Here is an 18951-nt window from a genome sequence, read left to right as displayed (position 1 = left end):
GTGGGTTGGGCCTCTCTGCTTTCGGCTCAGGTCATGATCTCAGGGTCTTGGGGTCGAGCCCTGCATCGGGCTCCCTGCTCAGCTGCCTCTCCCGCCACCTGCCTCTCTGCCTACTTGTGATCTCTGTCAAATAAATAAATAAATAAAATCTTTTTTTTAAAGCAAGCTTTGTTCAGAAGAACATCATTCCTTTATTACCAATTAATTCTTAGGAGGGTCAGAAGGTGATAGTAAAAGCAGCCAACTCAAACTCTCATATACCCCAGACATATAACTTGCTGCTTGGAAAGCCCCACAAACAGCTTCCATCACTACTCTGCTCAGGCACCTCAGAATTCCTCAGCGATGGCATCTCTTTGTGAGGGAAATGGACTATTTTCTAAGGTACTACAGACTGGTAGCTTATAAAGAGCAGGGCTAAGATTTGCTCCTTGGCTAGTTATATACTGCTCAACTGTTGGTAGGGACTTGCCCCTAAAAGTATATTATTCAGTGCCTCACCTCAGGAGTTCTACACATTAAAGCCAGAGGGACGAAATGCTACTAAAGTTATGAAGAAAAACAGAGCAACACTGGCCCTATTCCCCCCCCCCAAAAATTTTTTTTTAAAAAAGAGATTTCTGAATGATTAAATGAATGGGTTAGTCCTAGGTTGCAATAATTTAAAAGATGAATCAACGTAAAATAAAATGGCAAAGTTCCCTCCTTGCTTGCTCTTCTTAAACATGTACTATTATTTAAAATGTAAACAAACCTCTACAAATTGTACAACTAATTCAGACTTAAATATGACCATATAATTACTCTGTTTTATTCTTGTTTTTGTCAAAAGAAAATAGCTGTCGTTTTTTGGACCATAAAAAATGGATAATAAAAGCTTTGGACAAGATAAGAAGGTGTAAGGGGGAAAAAATCACTGTGGAATTTTCCTGTTATATATTACGATCTAATTTCTAGAACTCTAATTTAGCTTACGTCTACATCAGTGGTTCTCCACCTGGGTGATTTTGCCCCTCTAAGGGATATTTAGTAATGCCTGGCAGGGGAGGGTGTTTGGTAGTCACAAATAAAGGGGGCACCTAGTTGGTAGAGGCCAGGGATGTTGCACGACACTCCATAATACATCCGACAGAGTTCCCCACAACGAAGAGTTAGCTTGCCCCAAACGTCAATAATGCCAAGAATAAGAAACCCTGGTGTACATTACCATGTAATTGGATTATTTTACTAGCCTATATGTCTCTCTAACTCTTATCTTGTCCCTTCTTCCTAATAGTACCAGATTAACCTTCCCAAAGCAGTGCTTTCATTACAAATCCTTCTGTTCAAAACCTTCAATGGCTATTTATTACCAATACCTTAAACCCCTCAACCTGGGTTAAGTCCTGTGAAATCTGATTCTCCCTGGCTAGCAAAACCTTGTCTTCCTACTCTCAATTCCCATTCTAACCAAGGCTATGATATTTTACTGTTTTGTTTTGTTTTTGGTTCCTAAACACCATTCTCAAATTTGGGCTTTTGCTCATGCTATTCCATGCCAAAAACACTCTTTCTCTTCTTTACCAATTCAAACCCTCCCTATCTTTAAGTTCTACTCCATCAAACAACCATTCCTATTTTTCCAGTCTAAAAGGATCTGCTTCCTGAATTTATTAGTATCTGTGCAATCAAATATATTTTGACTTATAACATTATCCAATTGTTCCTGTTAAACATTCTTATCTTCCCAATAAGACTAGACCCCTCAAAAGATCAGAGGTTATGTCTCCACGTTTCCACTGGCTGGCTTCACAAACATTTCTAACTTATTTTGTTCAGAACCGATTGTCCTTCTTCAGATTTGTCTCCCTCTCAAAGGATTCTTCCTTTATTAAACAGTACCACCCAGATGAAATCCAGGCAGAAGTTCTTTTTTTTTTTTTTAAGATTTTATTTATTTATTTGACAGAGAGAAATCACAAGGAGATGGAGAGGCAGGCAGAGAGAGAGAGAGAGAGGGAAGCAGGCTCCCCGCTGAGCAGAGAGCCCGATGCGGGACTCGATCCCAGGACCCTGAGATCATGACCTGAGCCGAAGGCAGCGGCTTAAACCACTGAGCCACCCAGGCGCCCCCAGGCAGATGTTCTTGATCCCCATCCTCTCCCATTCAATCAATTTGCACCTCTCCTTGGTTCTACCTCCAAACGGCTCATGAATATCAACCTTTTTTCTACTCCACTACTACCACTCAGTTATCTTCACCCTAAGACTGTTTTTACTCTTGCCTCCTTCCTCTCATTACATTTCATATATAGTAACCAAGAGATCTAACATCTACATCAGATCAAGTCAATCCTCTTGTGAAAATCTTTCAAGGAACCTCCATATACTTAGAATGAAAAGTGAACTCTTTATAATGGCCCCCCCATTAATATGCAACTCCAGCCACACTGGCCTCCTTTCGATTATTTCAACGCCAAGTTCTGCTATGTCTAAGGGACTTTGCACATGCCCTTTTCTCTTCCTGTAATGCTCTTCAAATTACTGTTTTCTTCTCAACCTTCAGATCTCAGCTTCAATGTTATTTGCTCAAAAAGGACTTTCCTGACACCATTTTTAGAGAGATTTTTGAATGTCTTTTATATTCTTCTGTACTTGGTACATAACTGGTGCATAACATTCTTTCCAATTTGATTTTTTCCCTGAGACGACTTCTTAACTTTTGCTGTTTTGCAGTACCTCTTTTGGTGGTTCAGTTGCAAACCCGACACCTGGGCGTAGGTCAAATCCCCCCTATTAGGTCTCTCTCTCCTAACACCCTCTTTATAGTGCCCTTTTCACAGATTAATTTGTGATTTTTGTCTAATGCTTTCTCTACAGGCCATAAGCATAAAAAGGGCTACATTAGGACACTAGTCCGTAAAGGAATTAAGTTACCATATATTGCAATGATCTCCTCCTTCACCCCCATTCCCCAAAGCTGATTCTCTCAGTTCACAACTATACAGCACCGTCTTCAAGATATTACACTGTACCTAAATATAAGGCAATCTATTTTCTAAAAGAAAATTTCATAAAAAAATGAGTTCAGCAAACTCAAGTATATGTTTTTTGAATAAAGACCAAATAGTCAAATGTCTATTATCAACTTAGTTACACATATATATTTTAAAAGTCATAAAATATTATTTAGAAATTTTTTTCTACTTCCATTGAACAGAATAATTTCACTAAAACTATTCACAACTCTCTTAGATATCAACAAAGCAATTTTGGGGGGTCGGGGTCATCTAACATAATTTTCCTGACTACAACACCTTCAATTTTAAGTTATTTGAAATATAGTACCCTTTGAATCCATGTTAGAATGCTTTAACTGTAGGGGCGCCTGGGTGGCACAGTCAGGCATCTGAGGCTTGGTTTCAGGTCAGGTTGTGATCTCAGGGTGGTGGGATCAAGCCCTATGTCAGGCTCCAAGCTCTGCATGAAGTCTGCTTGGGATTCTCTCTCTCTCTCTGACCTCCGTCCTCTCAAATATATCTTAAAGGGAAAAAAAAAGATGCTGTCCTTGTACATCTTATTCCAAGCCAAAAGTTTTCCTTCACTATCTAAATAATCTGTTTGAACCAATACTATGTGTATAGTACCCATTTACTATACTGCTTATTAAGGTGATTTTTACAAGCCTTGTTTAATTTCATCCAACACTTCTGTGAAGTTCTATCCCCAGGAATAATTGATAAATCCATTAAAAATGTCTTCGCTTTTTTAAAATCAATTTCATCAGGTGAATTTTATAAATATCCAAATTAACAATGATTGAAGTCATTTAGGCTAGTGTGTCTTTCGTAAACAGTTATATTAAAAATAACTGACAGAATTTCTGCCTCATAATAGGAGAGATGTTTGTAAAGATGCATATATAAAGTAATGCTTTTCTATGAGAGACAATTTGGAGGAGGAGCTAATATTTAGGCTTAGTTGGTTTATCAGATTGGCTATCTCATGGTAAAGAAAAAACTTTAAAGAAAAAAAAAACGCAGAAAACCGTTGCTCATCTTTCCTCTCAACTTTTTCCTATGCCTAGTAATTTCACGATGCCTTAAACAATTTTCCAACAAACTTTCATTCCATTATAAGTACAATTACTTACCATAGTTTTTTAAAAAAATTCTATCTGTCCTATTTTTATTTTCTCCTTATCAATTCTTCCCATTTTCAGCCCTATCCCTCATCAGTTGTTCATCATTGAAGCTAAAATTTACTCCACTCCGTCTTGAATGGATACTGCTACCACAAATTACAACCAAAATTCTCACGTAGCCACATTGTAAAACTTCTTTCCACAGTCCCCAAATCTAATGGACAAAGGTAGTAAGGGGTGTGGCGACATATTTGACTTTTAAGCCTAAAAAATCCTGAAGTGCCTTACTGCTATGAGTAAGGAATAAAAGTAAACCTGATGGGTCCTCTATAGGTGTAGGCTACCCATTTCTTTTCTTTTCCATGTTTATGTACAAGTTGAAATTGTTATTAAATAATGTTTATAGGCCAACAATGAAACTAGTTTATCATTTGAGAAGCCTTCTGGGGTCAGAGAAAGCAAATGTAACATTAGGTAAGACAAAATTACAAGAATATGAAACAGAAATTAAACAACTTGAGTGATCTGCTTATCCATTTAAGAAGGTACAGATAACTACTAATTTCACATTAGGCCTCAAAAAAAAAAAAAAATCTTAAAAGGGACTCTCTACCAGTAAGAGGGATTTGGATGGCAAGACATCGCTTTGGAAGCATTGATACAATTTACAAACAGGTAAACTTCTCAAGACAGAATCCCATGTTACATTAGTTCCAATACTAATAGCTGTTCTAAGTAAAGAGCTGTATGTAAAGAAGAAGCCAACTGGGAGAAAAATTAAGGAAATATGGAAGTGGCGACGCATTAAAATATTTATCATTTGACATCACAGGCCTATGAAGGGTTATATGAAGTAAATTCTAAAATCGATTTGCTTTGTAACTTCCAAGTAAAGCGAGCCTATAACTCAATGACAGCAGTTGGTAGAGGTCAACTCTTCTATTCCAGGCAAAGATCCTACGGTGAGTTGAATGTCTCCCAGACCTGGTCCGTCAGGAAGGGACAAAAGATTTCAGTTTCTTGAGATGGCGGGGGGCGCGGGGGGGGGGGAGACTTGGCACTGCATCACACTTCAAATCCAATCGGGTTTCTCCCATGCCAACCGAGCACTGTGCGTCAAAGCATACCCTGGTGTCGTAAGGACAGCGAAATGGATGTAAAAACCCTTATTTGTCTTTCATTTCCTGAACGCCTTATCAACATGCACAATAAAACACTCCTGATCCCCATCACAGGTCACGGGGAGAGCCCCTAGAGTTGCCGCTGCCACCCCTCCGCCCCCCCCCCCCCCGTAGAGGTGCCTGCCCCTCAGCACTGGGCCTTGGAGTTTTCTCTTTCCAGATCACCGTCGGGGGGTGGGGGCGAATTCACCGACCGAGGAAAGCAACGGGGGTTAGGAAGTCTGTTACAAAACAGAAATCGGGATCAAAAATACCGATCCTATCGTCCCTCCGCCCGCTCCGGAGCACAAAAACAAAACCAAACACCCCCCGTCAACTTGCCCCACCGTTACGAAGGTGGCCCAAGCTCTGATCAAAGGTGCTTCCCAATCATCCTCTGGGCGAGAGAGCACCTGGGGCGAGTCTCCGGCCCCCGCCCCCCGTCCCTCGTCTCTCACCCCGGCCAGGACCAGGCCCCTGGACTGACAGAAGGGGCTGGCCGGACGCTGGCCCGCCCGGGGAAGGCTGCATTACCGCCGAACCGCGCTCACACCGCGGGCGGAAGCAACGCGGGACCTGAGGTAACACGGCTCGGGCTGCGGGCGAGGCCTCGGAGCCGACGGGAAGACAGGCAGGACCCGGCAGCAGGGGAGGCGGGAGAAGCAGCCGGGCCTAGGCCGCAGCAGGCCGCGGAGTGGCCATACTCGGCTTCCCGGCCGAGGCTGCGAGCCAAGCCTCAGCGAGCGGGGTTATCATTACCTGGACGGGTTCCTGCAGCACCGTCATCCTTGAGGCTCAGGCCCACTTTCTGCAGTGCCTCAGGCCCCCCCCGTAGCGGCTCCGGCCCGGCCAGCCCCGGCTCATTTAAACTCAGCAGCGACCGTTACCGGGGGATGGGGGAGGCCGAGCGATTGCCGAGTACCTCCGAGCGGGACACGGAAATACCCGAAGTGGAGAGATCCGCGCGGGAGCTAGACGGAAAAGCCCGAAGGAGGCCGGAAACGCCCGAGGCCGGTCGGCGGAGGAGGAGACCGTTGCCGGAAACTGTCGAGGTTTCCCGGAGACTACCGAGTCCGATCCAGAGCGTAGTTTTCTCCTCTCGGCCACGCCTTCAGTCACGCACGCCACGCCCAACCGGCCACCCTAGGCTGGGCCACGCCCAATCGGCGACCCGCCGACTGGGCGTGGCTTGCTGTAGCAGGCGGGGAGCGTTACGTGGCCTGACTATCGATCGTCTCCATTCGCCGCTCAACCTCTGTGGATCGGTTGATGCGCGGTGGGTTAAGCAGAGGATAAAACACGAGAGTTTGGGGCTGACCTTAATCAAGAAGTATTTGTTCAGTTGAGTTCATTTATCATTGCAGAAGTACCTATCGTAGCTCAAAGGGAAATGGGAAATTTGGAGGGATCGCCACGCTTCAAAGGTTTAGTTTGGATCCGGGGCTGTCTACACTGGAGACGTTACGGTCTCTTTAAAGGAAAAGCAGTGGAGCGGAGTGCAGCGTTATGTGGTGCCCATTATAAGTGATGTCAAAATTAAGAGGAGAGGGAAATAAATTGGAATTAAGATGAGGAAGGTTTCATGGAGGTAAAAAGGGAGACTTAAACTGGACTCCAAGGTATGGGTAGAATTAGAAGAGAAAACTGGTAAGTGAAAGGAAACAGATCAGTCTGATAAGAGTTAAGGCATTAACTGGAAAATAATTACTTAGGTGACCAGATCATTGAAAATCTCAGAAAGCAGGCAGAAATTTTTATTCCTGATAAGAAAGGCAGTGTGTTGTGAAATCCGGAGGTGTGTTTGTGGTGTGTTGGGAAATCCGGAGGCTTGATTTTGAATTTTACCTCTGGCGCTAACTAGTTTTAGGTCCTTAAGCAAGTCACATCTCTGAACTTGTATTTCCTTAGTCTAAAAAAAAAAAAAAAAAAAAAAAAAAACAGACTAAAAATTAAATGCATTGATGTGTGTTGGTATGTCTAACACACATAATAAGCTCTCGCAAATTTCTTTCCTATTCCCTCTCCCCCCAAAATGTGTGAGCCAGGGAACCAGTGAAATTTTGGGGTTTGGTGGATGAAAACGGTTTTTGAAAATCAACTGTCTTGGGCTTAGGTCTGTAAGTCACACCCCATCACTTCTGGTTGACTAAAGCAGGACACAGGGCCAACCTGAATTCAAGGGAGCCAAACAGATTCCACCTCTAGATGGGAGGAGTAGCAAAGTGACGCTGCAAAAGGCTTGTGCCCCTGAGCGATTGATTTCGGGACCATCTTTGGAAACAACCTACCAGATAGGAGATGAGAATCTAGTAATGGTAATGCAAAGAAAGAGATACCGCCCTTAAAATGTGATGCTTTGAACTGAATGCAACACTCCACATTTATTCTGATAAATACAGAGAACGATGAGACTATTGCTTTTACTATCTGGATGACTTCTCTTAAAGTAGACTAAAGTTGTATTTGCATTTTAAATTGTCACATGACATTGATCATGCTAAGCTTGTGGTCATTTTACATACACAGCTCTTTTTGACACAACATGCTGCATGAAAAGTACTTGTGCAAGAGATTCTTGTAAACTTAAAGTAGGAACTTAAAACACAGCTTACATAATGATGACATTTTTGGTGTGTGAAAATGTTTATCTAGAGTCAGCATTTAAAGAGACCATGATGGAGCGCCTGGGTTGCTCAGTGGGTTAAGCCTCTGCGTTCGGCTCAGGTCAGGGTCTCGGGGTCCTGGGATTGAGTCCCACATCAGGCTCTCTGCTCAGCGGGGAGCCTGCTTCCCTTTCTCTCTCTGTCTGCCTCTCTGCTTGCTTGTGATCTCTCTTTCTGTCAAATAAATAAATAGAATCTTTAAAAAAAAAAAAGAGAGACTGTGATACTTGGCATTCTGGCTCTAAAGCTTAGAATTTGCTTAATGAGCCCCTTCTTCCTCCCCCACCCCCCCAAAAAAGCATCTCTTTTCTAAGTGTTCTTCACTGGGCTAATACAACAATTGTGGTTTTCTGCTCATCCACAGCAAGGCCACATTGTTTGAAGTTGTGCTTTGGTGGGATCTTTTAAAGCATTTTTACTTCCTTCTGTGTTCCTGATTGACCTACTTAAACTTGCCATCCAGCAACCACTTGGGCGTCCTGCTGTCTGTCATCCATTATCCACATAAGTTTAGCTGGTGAGTAGATCTGGGTTGCAATAAGCATTATTCCAAACATGGTAAATTAACTCTTCTCCTTAGTCTGCCTGTTGGTCTGTTTCATGTTCAGTCAGATTTGGAGGCAGATTTTAGAGAACTATTCAAGAAGCTAGACTTGATATCAGTGCCAAGATGCAGGTCGCACTAAAATATGGTCCCCAGCAAGTTTACCATTCTGAATGCCTTCAGTACCCTTTGTCTGTACCCTTCTTTTGTCCCTGTTGAGGCCGCAGTCTTATTCTTCTTCTGTTACTTGATCTTGAGGTTTTTACCCCTGTGCTTCCTCCTCCGTCTTGGTCAAATCATCCCCTTCTTTTGGCATCTCTGACCACAGACTCCTAGTTTTCCTTCTACTGCTCTGTTTTCATCAGTTCCCTTTGTCCCCCTGCCCCCAACATCGTAATGGTTCAGGGGCTCATTCTAGGCTTTCTCCTCACCCTACGCTTTCTTTCTTTGCAAACCCATCCATTCTCTTCACCTCCACTTTCATCTAAAATTATTCCAGGGGCACCTTGGTGGCTCAGTCGATTAAGAATCTGACTCTTGATTTGGGTTCCAGTCATGATCTCAGGGTTGTGAGATCAAGCCCCAAGTCGGGCTCCAATCTGGACTTGAAGCCTGCTTAAGAGTCTCTCTCTCCGTCCTTCCTCTGTCCCCTGCCCCTATTTCCCTCTCAAAAAAAAGAAAAAAAAAAAAGAAAAGAAAAGAAAAAAAGTAAAATTGTTCTAAAATCTCTATCTCTAGCCAGACTGTTTCTTAGAATTCCAGATTCAAATGCCTAGCTGTCAACTGGACTTCTCACAGGCGCTTGGTCAGAATGACATCCCCCGTCCTCATACTTGAAGCATTCCTACCCCAGTTTAAGGTACTAGCACCCTTTCTGTTGCCCAAACCTGAAACCACTCTCTCTTTCTCTCTCTCTTTGACCCTAGCATCTAATGACAAAAGCCCTACTAAATTTTACCCTGGATGTACTTTCATGTCTCGTCCTGTCTCTAGTCTTACCTGTCCTCAAAACCAAGTCTGATCATGTTAGGACTCCCTCCTAAATCTTCCCACCCAACTCAAGATTTCCCATTGCTCTCACGATATTGCTCAAACCTGTTCACTACTCTTTTTTTTTTTTCTTTGAGAGAGAGAGAGCATGAGTGAGTGCACAAGTGGGGAGGGGCAGAGGGAGAAGAAGATAAAGAGTCTTAAGCAGGCTGCATGTCCAGCACAGAACCACACTGACAAGGGGCTCTGTCCCCTGACACTGAGAACATGACCGGAGCCAAAATCAAGAGTCAGACACTTAGCCAACTGAGCCACCCAAGCGCCCCTAACTTCTCTTATAAGGCCTTCCAAGGTCCAGTCCCTGCCTCCTTATTCAGCCTTGTCTCATCTCCCTGTTACACTCTACATTCCCATGAAGGGGACCAGAATATGTCACTTTGGCATAAGGATTGTTTTGACCTGAAATCAATTAGGAAGCAGCAAACACAAAAAGAGCTCTTTGCTTTCCCACTATCTGCCTAAAAGCAGGATGTAAATTTCCTTTTGTGAAGGTGCTTCCCCTCCCTTCTCCTGTACCAGCAGGAGGAAAACAACCATTATCACTAGAGACAAGGGGTTGTCACTGATTTGGGTCTGCACAAACAAACTTGCCGAAATAACCCTTTTCTTCCATTAGTTTCCCCATATATTTACCTTTCCATAACTTACCACCCCAGAGGCCAAAACTTTTCCCCTCTATTTTGTCACTTCTCCACAAATTTATTGCTGTTTGCTAAGACAGTAGATAAGCCCCAAGTCCTAACCACCTCTTGTTTTTAAACTCTTGTTTTTAAAATTCTGTTAATCTGTCTTTTGTCAGTTTAATTCACAGGGCCCTACAAACCTCAGAGGGTGGAAGGAAGGTCACATGAGGCAAATAGCAAGAAAGTGGCCATCTACAAGCCGAGAGGAAAGCTCTCACCAGAAACCAAAGTGGCTAGCACCTTGATCATGGACTTCTAGCCTCCAAAACTGTGAGAAAACACATTTCTGTTGTTTAATCCACCCAGACTGCAGTGTTTGGTCTAGGATCCTGAGCATTCCGATGTAATCAAGATGATTTATGTCTGATCTCCCTAAGGGAAGACCGTGTTATATTTCCCTATATTGCTCTTTGGAAAGCATTATATATTTAGTATATGCTTAAAAAATATTGACTGATTAAAGTGGAAGGCTTTACACATATTACTTCTTCTTCCTGAAGTACTTTGCCCTTGCTCTTTGGCTAAATCGAACTCATCCTTCAGGCCTCAGCCTTGATATTATATCCTCAGAATATTCCCTGTCCATCTAAACCAAAATTATTAGCTCAGTCCTATGATTCTCTCTTACAGCATCTTTGTTCTTTCCCTTCGTAGTATGTATGGTAATTTTAATTACATTTGTTTAATAGAAATTCCATGAAGGCAGGGACTTTGGCTTACCTTGATGTCCCCATTATCTAGTAGAGTGCCCTGCACGTATATAAAGTCATTAAGATATTATAAATGTATCCGATGACGAAAAGACATGACCACTTTGTGTTTTCTCTTATTGGTCATAAGTTGATGCTCTTCTGACGCTCCCTTTCTGGATCCAGAGAGCGTGCTGGTTTTGTACATAAGGCCCGAAGGGATTTCAAATCAAAGCAGTCTGAAGTGTTGAGGCTAATCAGAAATGCATCCTGGTTGAGGTGCGCTCTGAGATGGGCTACTTGGCCTATGGCAGGGAGGGGTAGGCAGACTTCAAAAGCACAGAGAAGAAGATAAACAAATTGGCTTGCCTGGAGGGGAGTCTGCATAAGCTTGGTTGAAATGGTAGTGTAGGGAACAGTTGATAAGTTTTGGGTTCCAAACTGATGACTTTAGGTTGATAAAATAGACCTAGGGAGCTGCTGGTGCTGATTGAGCTGGGGAGTGACTTCAGGAGAATGGAATTTGAGAATGATTATGCTAACAGCTGAGGATTATGTGAATTGGAGGAGAGGGAGAGAATAGGGGCCAGGAGTGCAGAAAGAGGCTGCTAGGAATCGAGGGAACTCTTAAATTTCCATGATTCTTGGATCCTAGCTGGTTGGGTTACAGGATCCTTGAGCCTGGTGCGCAAGAACGAATTCTTGAGACATTTTATGGTGCAAAAAGGTGTTTTTATTATAGCAGGGGGCCAGGACTGTAGGCAGAAAGAGCTGCATTGTGATTGTGTGGAGTGACTGATCATAGAGGGTTTTCTGTCTTACAGAGGTGATTGAGTCTGTAGGTTCCTGGAGGTCTGGCTATTAATAAGATTGTGTTCATGAAGACAGTTACAAACTATAGTGAAGTTTCATGTTCTACAGGACTGTGATCTTTATCAGTTGACCATTTGTTTTCCCCTGCCTTTGTTCTTAGGCCCGTTCCTGGTGCCTGAGGAATGTTATATGTATATCCCACCTTATGGGGCCTTGGAGGCGGGTGGCTTGCGGAATGTCAGCTCTTGTGTTTTGCCCTTAGCTTGTTCTCTCATCAGCTGAATCCGGAAAAAAAGATGCAAAATGAAAATTGTTCCATGTTACTGTTTTACAGTGAGGAATATTTTTCTCCAGTTCCTTCTCTTTAGGACATTTATATTCCAAGCAGAAGGCTGCTTACTGAGCGCAGGCAGACCATACGAGTGAATCGAATGATCTTGCTGTCTATTACCTCCTTGCTGTCTATTACCTACCAGTCTATTACCTACCTTTATTACCTCCTGTCTATTTCCTCCAAGGGACCTGAAGGGACATATATGACTGACGGCTAGATAAAAAATGTTTCTCTTCTCTGGAAAGGATGTTCACCGAATAGTAGATTCTTTGTTTCTCTCCTTTTTAGGTCCTAGGCACGCTTTCATTTTTCTCTGCATAAATTGCACATCAGTGAATTCAACGCAGATGTGATTATGTGCCAGTCTTGAGTCTACACTATAGTTGTCTCGAGTAGACCCTGTTGTTGCTGTCAGTTTGTTTTGTGTGTCACACGTGTATGATTTGGGACGTAGGTGATGAACTAGGTTCAAAATATACTGAGTTTGAAGTGGCCTCTGGTGAGAAGAGAACGAATGTTAATTGAAAATATGAAGCTTGGGGCACCTGGGTGGCTCAGTGGGTTGAGCCTCTGCCTTCAGCTCAGGTCATGATCCCAGGGTCCTGGGATCGAGCCCTGCATCAGGCTCTCTGCTCTGCAGGTAGCCTGCTTCCTCCTCTCTCTCTCTGTGCCTGCCTCTCTGCCTACTTGTGATCTCTCTCTCTCTCTGTCAAATAAATAAATAAAATCTTTAAAAAAAAAAGAAAAAAGAAAATGTGAAGCTTGAACAATTTAAGAAAGAAGTTGGGACTGGAGGTAGAGATTTTCCAGGGGCTCCTGGGTGGCTCAGTCAGTTAAATGTCTGTCTTCAGCTCAGGTCATGATCTTACGGTCATGGGATCGAGCCCTGAGTCAGGCTCCTTGCTCAGCAGGGGTCTGCTTCTTCCTCTGTCCCTCCCCCTTGCTCGTGCTCTCTCTCTCTCATAAATAAATAAAATCTTTAAAAAAAAAAAAATCGAGATTTTCCAGGTAGAACGAAATGCATTCTATTTTGGTTATGTGATGCCCTATAAAACCTTTGTGAGAGTATTTATCATTACCTTCAAACTATTTATTTATCCGCATCCTCCAGACCAGACAGTAAGCTTCTTGGGGGTAGGATGGGCTCTAACTCATTTTAGTAAAAGCATGTGCATACTGTAGGTATCATAAGCGTTAGTTGAATGGTTGAATGAATGAATGAATGAATGAGAGTAATCTGGGTAAAGGAGATACAGGAGAGCAGGGTGAGTGACAGAATTCTGGTGTGATAAGTACAGCAGAGAAGGCCCAGAGACAAGAGCATCAGATCTAGCCAGAGAAGTCACTGGTGGGGGTGCTAGGGAGGAAGTCAGAATTTGAAAAGTAACAGAAGAAGTTGGTGGAAAGGGAAGCCAAGAAAAGAGAATTATTTTTAGCTCTAAAAACATGTCCCTAAATGCCGAGAAAAAGTGCTTGCTAAGGTGTTGTCTCTTTTTCCTTACTGAGAGCCATCCACGCTGTGGGTGACAAGGCTACCTGTCATGGATGCTTTCTTGTTTCCTTGTCCTCTTGGGGGGCCAGGACTCTCCATGAGGGAATTGCATGGGCTCTACCAGCTCCCACTGTCCCCTTAGTGTTCTGGGTTCTAGTCTCAGATCTGCCATGACTCATAGTGTGACCTTGGGCAAGTCGCCCCCTTCTGTTTGTGCCTCTAAAGTCCCTTGCAGCTGACAGGATGTCTGGGGGAATGCAGTTGGGATGACTGGTGAGGATTCTGACTTGCTCTCTGTTGCTTTTCAACGATAAATCACTTTGCCAGACACCAGCTGTCCTGCCCTCTGCTTTGGATTCTCCAGCGGGCTCCAAGACCCACCTGCTGTTGGGGCCCTCCCAATGTCTTCCTCCCACGGTTCAGCTCTCAGATCCATCACTAGGCTGCACTGCCTTGATCACAGCACAGACATGAGTTTCAGCCATTTAGATGGACTGTTGAGTGATTGGGCCAAAGTATAGCATTCGCCACTTATGCTAAACAGCTGAGGAAATGAAGCTGGATGGGATGATTTAAAGTGCTCAGAGGGCCCGTTCTATCATCGCCCTTAAAATTTTGATTTTAGACCCTTCCACTCCTTCTCCGCCTTTACCTTTGGTTCTCTGAGTTTTCAGGGTCACTAAGATTTTAGGTTTTCATTGCTTTTTTCCTTTATCTTTGGTCATAAGGAATCTTCGCTACAGGAGATTGAGTTAATCATTCTCCTTGAGTTATATAATAGCCTTCTTTCATCACTGATCATTACCAAGCTTCTTGTTTAATTAGTTATTTATTCCTTTTTAACTCATTGCTCCATCCCATCCAAACAATATTCACCATAAGTGACCTTCAGATATTTTCAGTGTGTATTTTTTTTGGTGTATGTGTTCTTGAATAATGAGTGAGGCTTCTAGTATGTGTGTACTTAATAAAATTTAATGATACATCTTATTCTCCCAATATAGCCAATGTGTTATTTCAACATGTAAATAATATAAAAATTATTGAGATATGTATTATTCTTTTTTTTGTCCTAAGTCTTCAAAACCCAGTATGTGCTTTTTCTTTTTTCTTTTTTTTTTTTAAAGATTTTATTTATTTATTTGACAGAGAGAGATTACAAGTAGGCAGAGAGGCAGGCAGAGAGAGAGAGGAGGAAGCAGGCTCCCTGCTGAGCAGAGAGCCCAATGCGGGACTCGATCCCAGGACCCTGAGATCACGACCCGGGCCGAAGGCAGCGGCTTAACCCACTGAGCAACCCAGGCGCCCAGTATGTTTTTTTTCTTATAGCATGTCTCAATTTGGATGCTATACTTCCATCACAAATACTTGATCTGTATTTAGATTTCATAATTGCACAGTTGAAGAAGTAGATTCACATACCTAAGTTTTCCAGGCATACTTGAAAATTTTCCAGTGACCAAATCAAGTACCAAAAAACCCCCATTTTCCTTTAACATTTGCATTCAAATGGACATGCATTTGACATGCTTCCTCTATTTTAAAAGAATTATTTCAGTATCAAAAGTATGTCGGGGCGCCTGGGTGGCTCAGTGGGTTGAGCCGCTGCCTTAGGTTCAGGTCATGATCTCACGGTCCTGGGATCCAGTCCTGCGTCGGGCTCTCTGCTCAGCGGGGAGCCTGCTTCCCTCTCTCTCTCTCTGCCTGCCTCTCCGTCTACTTGCGATTTCTCTCTGTCAAATAAATAAATAAAATCTTTAAAAAAAAAAAAAAGTATGTCTGGGGCGCCTGGGTGGCTCAGTGGGTTAAAGCCTCTGCCTCTGGCTCAGGTCATGATCTCAGGGTCCTGGAATGGAGTCCCATATCCAGCTCTCTGCTCAGCGGGAAGCCTGCTTCCACGCCACGCCCCCCCGCCCCCCCTCTGCCCCAGCACCTGCCTCTCTGCCTACTTGTGATCTCTGTCTGTAAATAAATAAATAAAATCTTAAAAAAAAAAAAAGTATGTCCAAGTCAAGTAAACTCACTAACTCTGTGTCAACTCAGTATTGCTAACACGAAATTCAAGGAGATACTGCATAAATGGAAAAGCAACTAAATTTAATAATATCCACAAAACATTTTAACTTTTCTTGTCATTTTTGAAGCCAGTTTACATAATGCTGTTGATTGAAATTTGCATATTTATGTTAGAAAAGTGTGTTCTAATTTGCATTGTGAGAGGCTTCAATTTTAGCATAAATTCTTGTACCTATCTAGCTAAGTTGCAAATAAGCATTTTCTTTCCTTGGACCTTCCATTTGAGCTCATTCACATGCAATATGGTATCAGTGAGATTATATGCAGGTATTTTAAATTTATAGAACTGTAATTGTGGTTTATATCTTATTCAGCTTCTTACTCATCACTATTTCTTCTGGGTATAGTAATGGAGACCCACATTGCTTCTGCCTCCAGCCACAAGTAATGCTGCAGCAAGAACGTCCTTATTCAAGCCTCTTCTGAACTTGAGTAAGATTTCTGTCTGATGTATACTTAGCTTGATTGCGCTTCTAAGCCACAAAGCCCTTCAACTTCTATCCCCCCTATTTCTTAGCTCTTCTATTCCTTTACCTTTCTTTTTTTTTTCTTCTGGAAGATATTCTTTTTTTTTTTTTTAAGATTTTATTTATTTATTTGACAGAGATCACAAATAGGCAGAGAAGCAGGCAGAGAGAGGAGGAAGCAGGCTCCCTGCTGAGCAGAGAGACCCATGCGGGGCTCTATCCAAGGCCCCTGGGATCATGACCCAAGCCCAAGGCAGAGGCTTTTAATGCACTGAGCCACCCAAGGCACCCCTGGAAGATATTCTTTCTTTTGCCTTTCAAAACCCTACTATTTTTCCCAGCTGTGTCCATCATGGCTACTTTTCAAATCTATTGTGTTTTCTATTTTAATGATTAATTTTTTTAGACCTAATATATCATTTGTTTTATGAAAGTTTTTTTTTTCTTATTTCGACTATTATACTTTTCATATCTGATATTTCTGTTTGGTTCTTCTTTATGTCTTCTTGTTCTGTATCATTTTGGTAATATTTCCTTCCATCTCTTTTGGCCATGTTTACTAATCTCTGTTTAAAATCTTGGCCTGTCTGTTGTCATATTTCTATTTCAGGTACCATCTGTAATCAAGTGGGCTGTATCCTTTTGGATTAGTTGTGCTCCTCTTCTGTCTTGTCATTTTACCTAAGGGCACATAGGTTGCTTGTCCAACAGAGCAAGCCAGTGCCCCTGAGCTCAGGGTAAGTGTTGGAGGTGAATGAGCCCTGGTACTGAGAACAGTCCCCCTTACCCCCATCAGAGTGGAGCAGCTTTAGTAGGGGAGATGTTTTTATTAGTATTTATTAATACTAAATACTTTTAGTATAAATGCTTTTATTAGTACTTATTAATACTAAATATTAATATTTAATAGGGGAGATTTATTATAATTCACCAGCCCTGAGAGGTTAGGGTAGGGGGGAGAAAACACTGTCCGATGTTCAGTTGCTCCCTACCTATTTTTTTACTAGCTCTTCACAAGCACAGTGCGTCTTCGGGGGCCCTGATGTTACCCTAACCAGCACCTGAATCGCAGGCGATGGGGCATCACTGTATGTTCAAGGGCAGTAGTGGAGAAAAAATCAGAACCCCAGCACTCCTTTTTTTTGGGGGGGGGGTCATTCCACAGCCGTGCCTGGCCACATCTTGCCCCAAACCAAAGCCACCCTTCCAACACACACACACACACACACACACACACACACACCCCAGTTCAAAACAGGGCTACCCTTCATCCAAGGGGTTTCTCACAGTTCCTTTAATTTCTTGGTGTTTTCTCTGTATAATTCCTCCACTGTTGATCTTGGGAGAGGCAGCAGCCACCACACTATTTCAATCAGGACCCAGGTTCAGCTATTTTGGTACTTGCTCTGTCCAAGGCACTGTTCTAGGCATGTCACCCAACGCCTTTTTGCACCATAAAATGTCTCAAGAATTCTTTCTTGACTCTTGGGCTCAACAATCCCGTATCCCAATCAGCTATGATCCAAGAACAATGGAAATTTAGATTTGCCTCGACTTCCTAGCAACCTCTTTGCTGTACTCCTGACCTCTACTTTCTCTCTCCTCCAATTCACATAATCTTCATGACCCACCTATGAGGTTATATTAGTAGTCCCATTTTACAGATAAGAAAAGTGAGACGTAAAGAAGTTAACTCAAGGGGTACCTGGGTGGCTCAGTCATTAAGCATCTGCCTTCGGCTCAGGTCATGATCTCAGGGTCCTGGGATCGAGCCCCATGTCAAGACTCCGCTCAGGGGGGAGTGGGCTTCTCCTTCTTTCTCTCTCTCTCTGCTCTCCCTCCCTCCCTCTCTCAAATAAATAAATAAAATCTAAAAAAAAAAAAAAGTTAACTCGAGGGGTGCCTGAGTTGCTCAGTCATTTAATCGTCTGACTCTTGATTTCAACTCAGGGTCATGAGATCGAGGCTGTGAACTCAGTGGGGAATGGTCTGCTTGGGATTTTTTCTCTCTGCACCCCGCCTCCCCCCACTGCCCCAACTCACATGTGTGCTTTCTCTCTCAAATAAATAAATCTTTAAAAAAAAAAAAAAAAAAGTGAACTAGTTTGCCTAGCCCACTGAGTCAGGGCTCCAACCCGGACGGTCTGGCTCCTAAGTGGGCCTTCTTACCCCCTGACTTGCAGTAGAGTCCGATTTACCCAGTGCCCTCTCTGGGGACAGCTTCGTGTTGGCCAGGGCATTGCCCCATGGTGTCTAGCTTATGAGACGCTGGCTGGAGGAGAGGAGGGAGGGTGACAGAGACAAGGCATTAGGAGCCAGGCCTGCTGTCAGCAGCATTTGATCCCAGGCAGGAGACTCTGATGGATCTCTTTCAGGACAGGACACGACACAGGATGTGCGTGGTTGGAGGGGAAGGGAGAAGAGTGAGCGGGTGTAAGCCCAGCCCAAACGAGGGCTGATGTCAGTTCTCTATGTGTCTGTCCCCGGGTTTGACGTGGGCTGTAAATGGGTTGTGTGAAATTTCGTCCTGCATTTTCCATCTGCTGGGTCTGAAGTCCTTCCAGCCGGAGTGTTGCAGTGGGCTGGAGCCGCTCTGGCTCGGGAACCATGAGGGACCTCAGAGACAAGGGTTAGGCTGCCAGTACTCGCTACTGTACTTGCCTTTTCACACTGTGCTTCTGTCCTTCCCTTTCTTTCCTTTACTCTGCTCGGTCAGCAAACGTTGGAGGAGGAGGCCTATGACAAAGACCTGGCACCAGCTACTCTAAAGGGACAAGAAGGTAAAAGTCAGTGACCTTGAAGCAGAATGAGGGTCGTGGGAGTGAGAACTCTGACTTCAGTTCCTGGGCTCTTCTGA

At 43.3% G+C, this 18951-nt stretch overlaps 2 protein-coding genes across 8 annotated transcripts in view; one reads left to right on the top strand and one right to left on the bottom strand.

Moving 5' to 3' along the window:
• The window catches only part of CDC27 (cell division cycle 27), a 73130-nt gene extending 66917 nt beyond the window's left edge, over positions 1–6213 (bottom strand). For 2 of the 4 annotated variants that reach the window (XM_044247690.1, XM_044247692.1), the window contains exon 1: positions 6043–6213. In XM_044247690.1, the coding sequence (XP_044103625.1) occupies positions 6043–6069 (27 nt within the window). In that variant the 5' untranslated portion in view covers positions 6070–6213. The remainder of the gene's footprint in view (positions 1–6042) is intronic. The other 2 variants (XM_044247688.1, XM_044247689.1) reach the window with 1 other exon arrangement.
• MYL4 (myosin light chain 4) overlaps positions 5683–18951 on the top strand; it is a 29127-nt gene continuing 15858 nt past the window's right edge. Inside the window, exons 1-4 of one of the 4 annotated variants that reach the window (XM_044247696.1) lie at positions 8366–8463; positions 10340–10493; positions 16705–16831; positions 18811–18874. The gene's annotated coding sequence lies outside the window, so the exon portion shown is untranslated. Of the gene's footprint in view, positions 5865–8365; positions 8464–10339; positions 10494–15974; positions 16060–16704; positions 16832–18810; positions 18875–18951 lie in introns of those variants that run through there. The other 3 variants (XM_044247693.1, XM_044247695.1, XM_044247694.1) reach the window with 3 other exon arrangements.

This window comes from Neovison vison, chromosome 5, assembly GCF_020171115.1.
Source record: "Neovison vison isolate M4711 chromosome 5, ASM_NN_V1, whole genome shotgun sequence".
NCBI classification, from domain to species: domain Eukaryota; kingdom Metazoa; phylum Chordata; class Mammalia; order Carnivora; family Mustelidae; genus Neogale; species Neogale vison.
The sequence above is the reverse complement of the archived record's forward strand: the minus strand, read 5'-3'. Positions and strand labels throughout refer to the sequence as shown.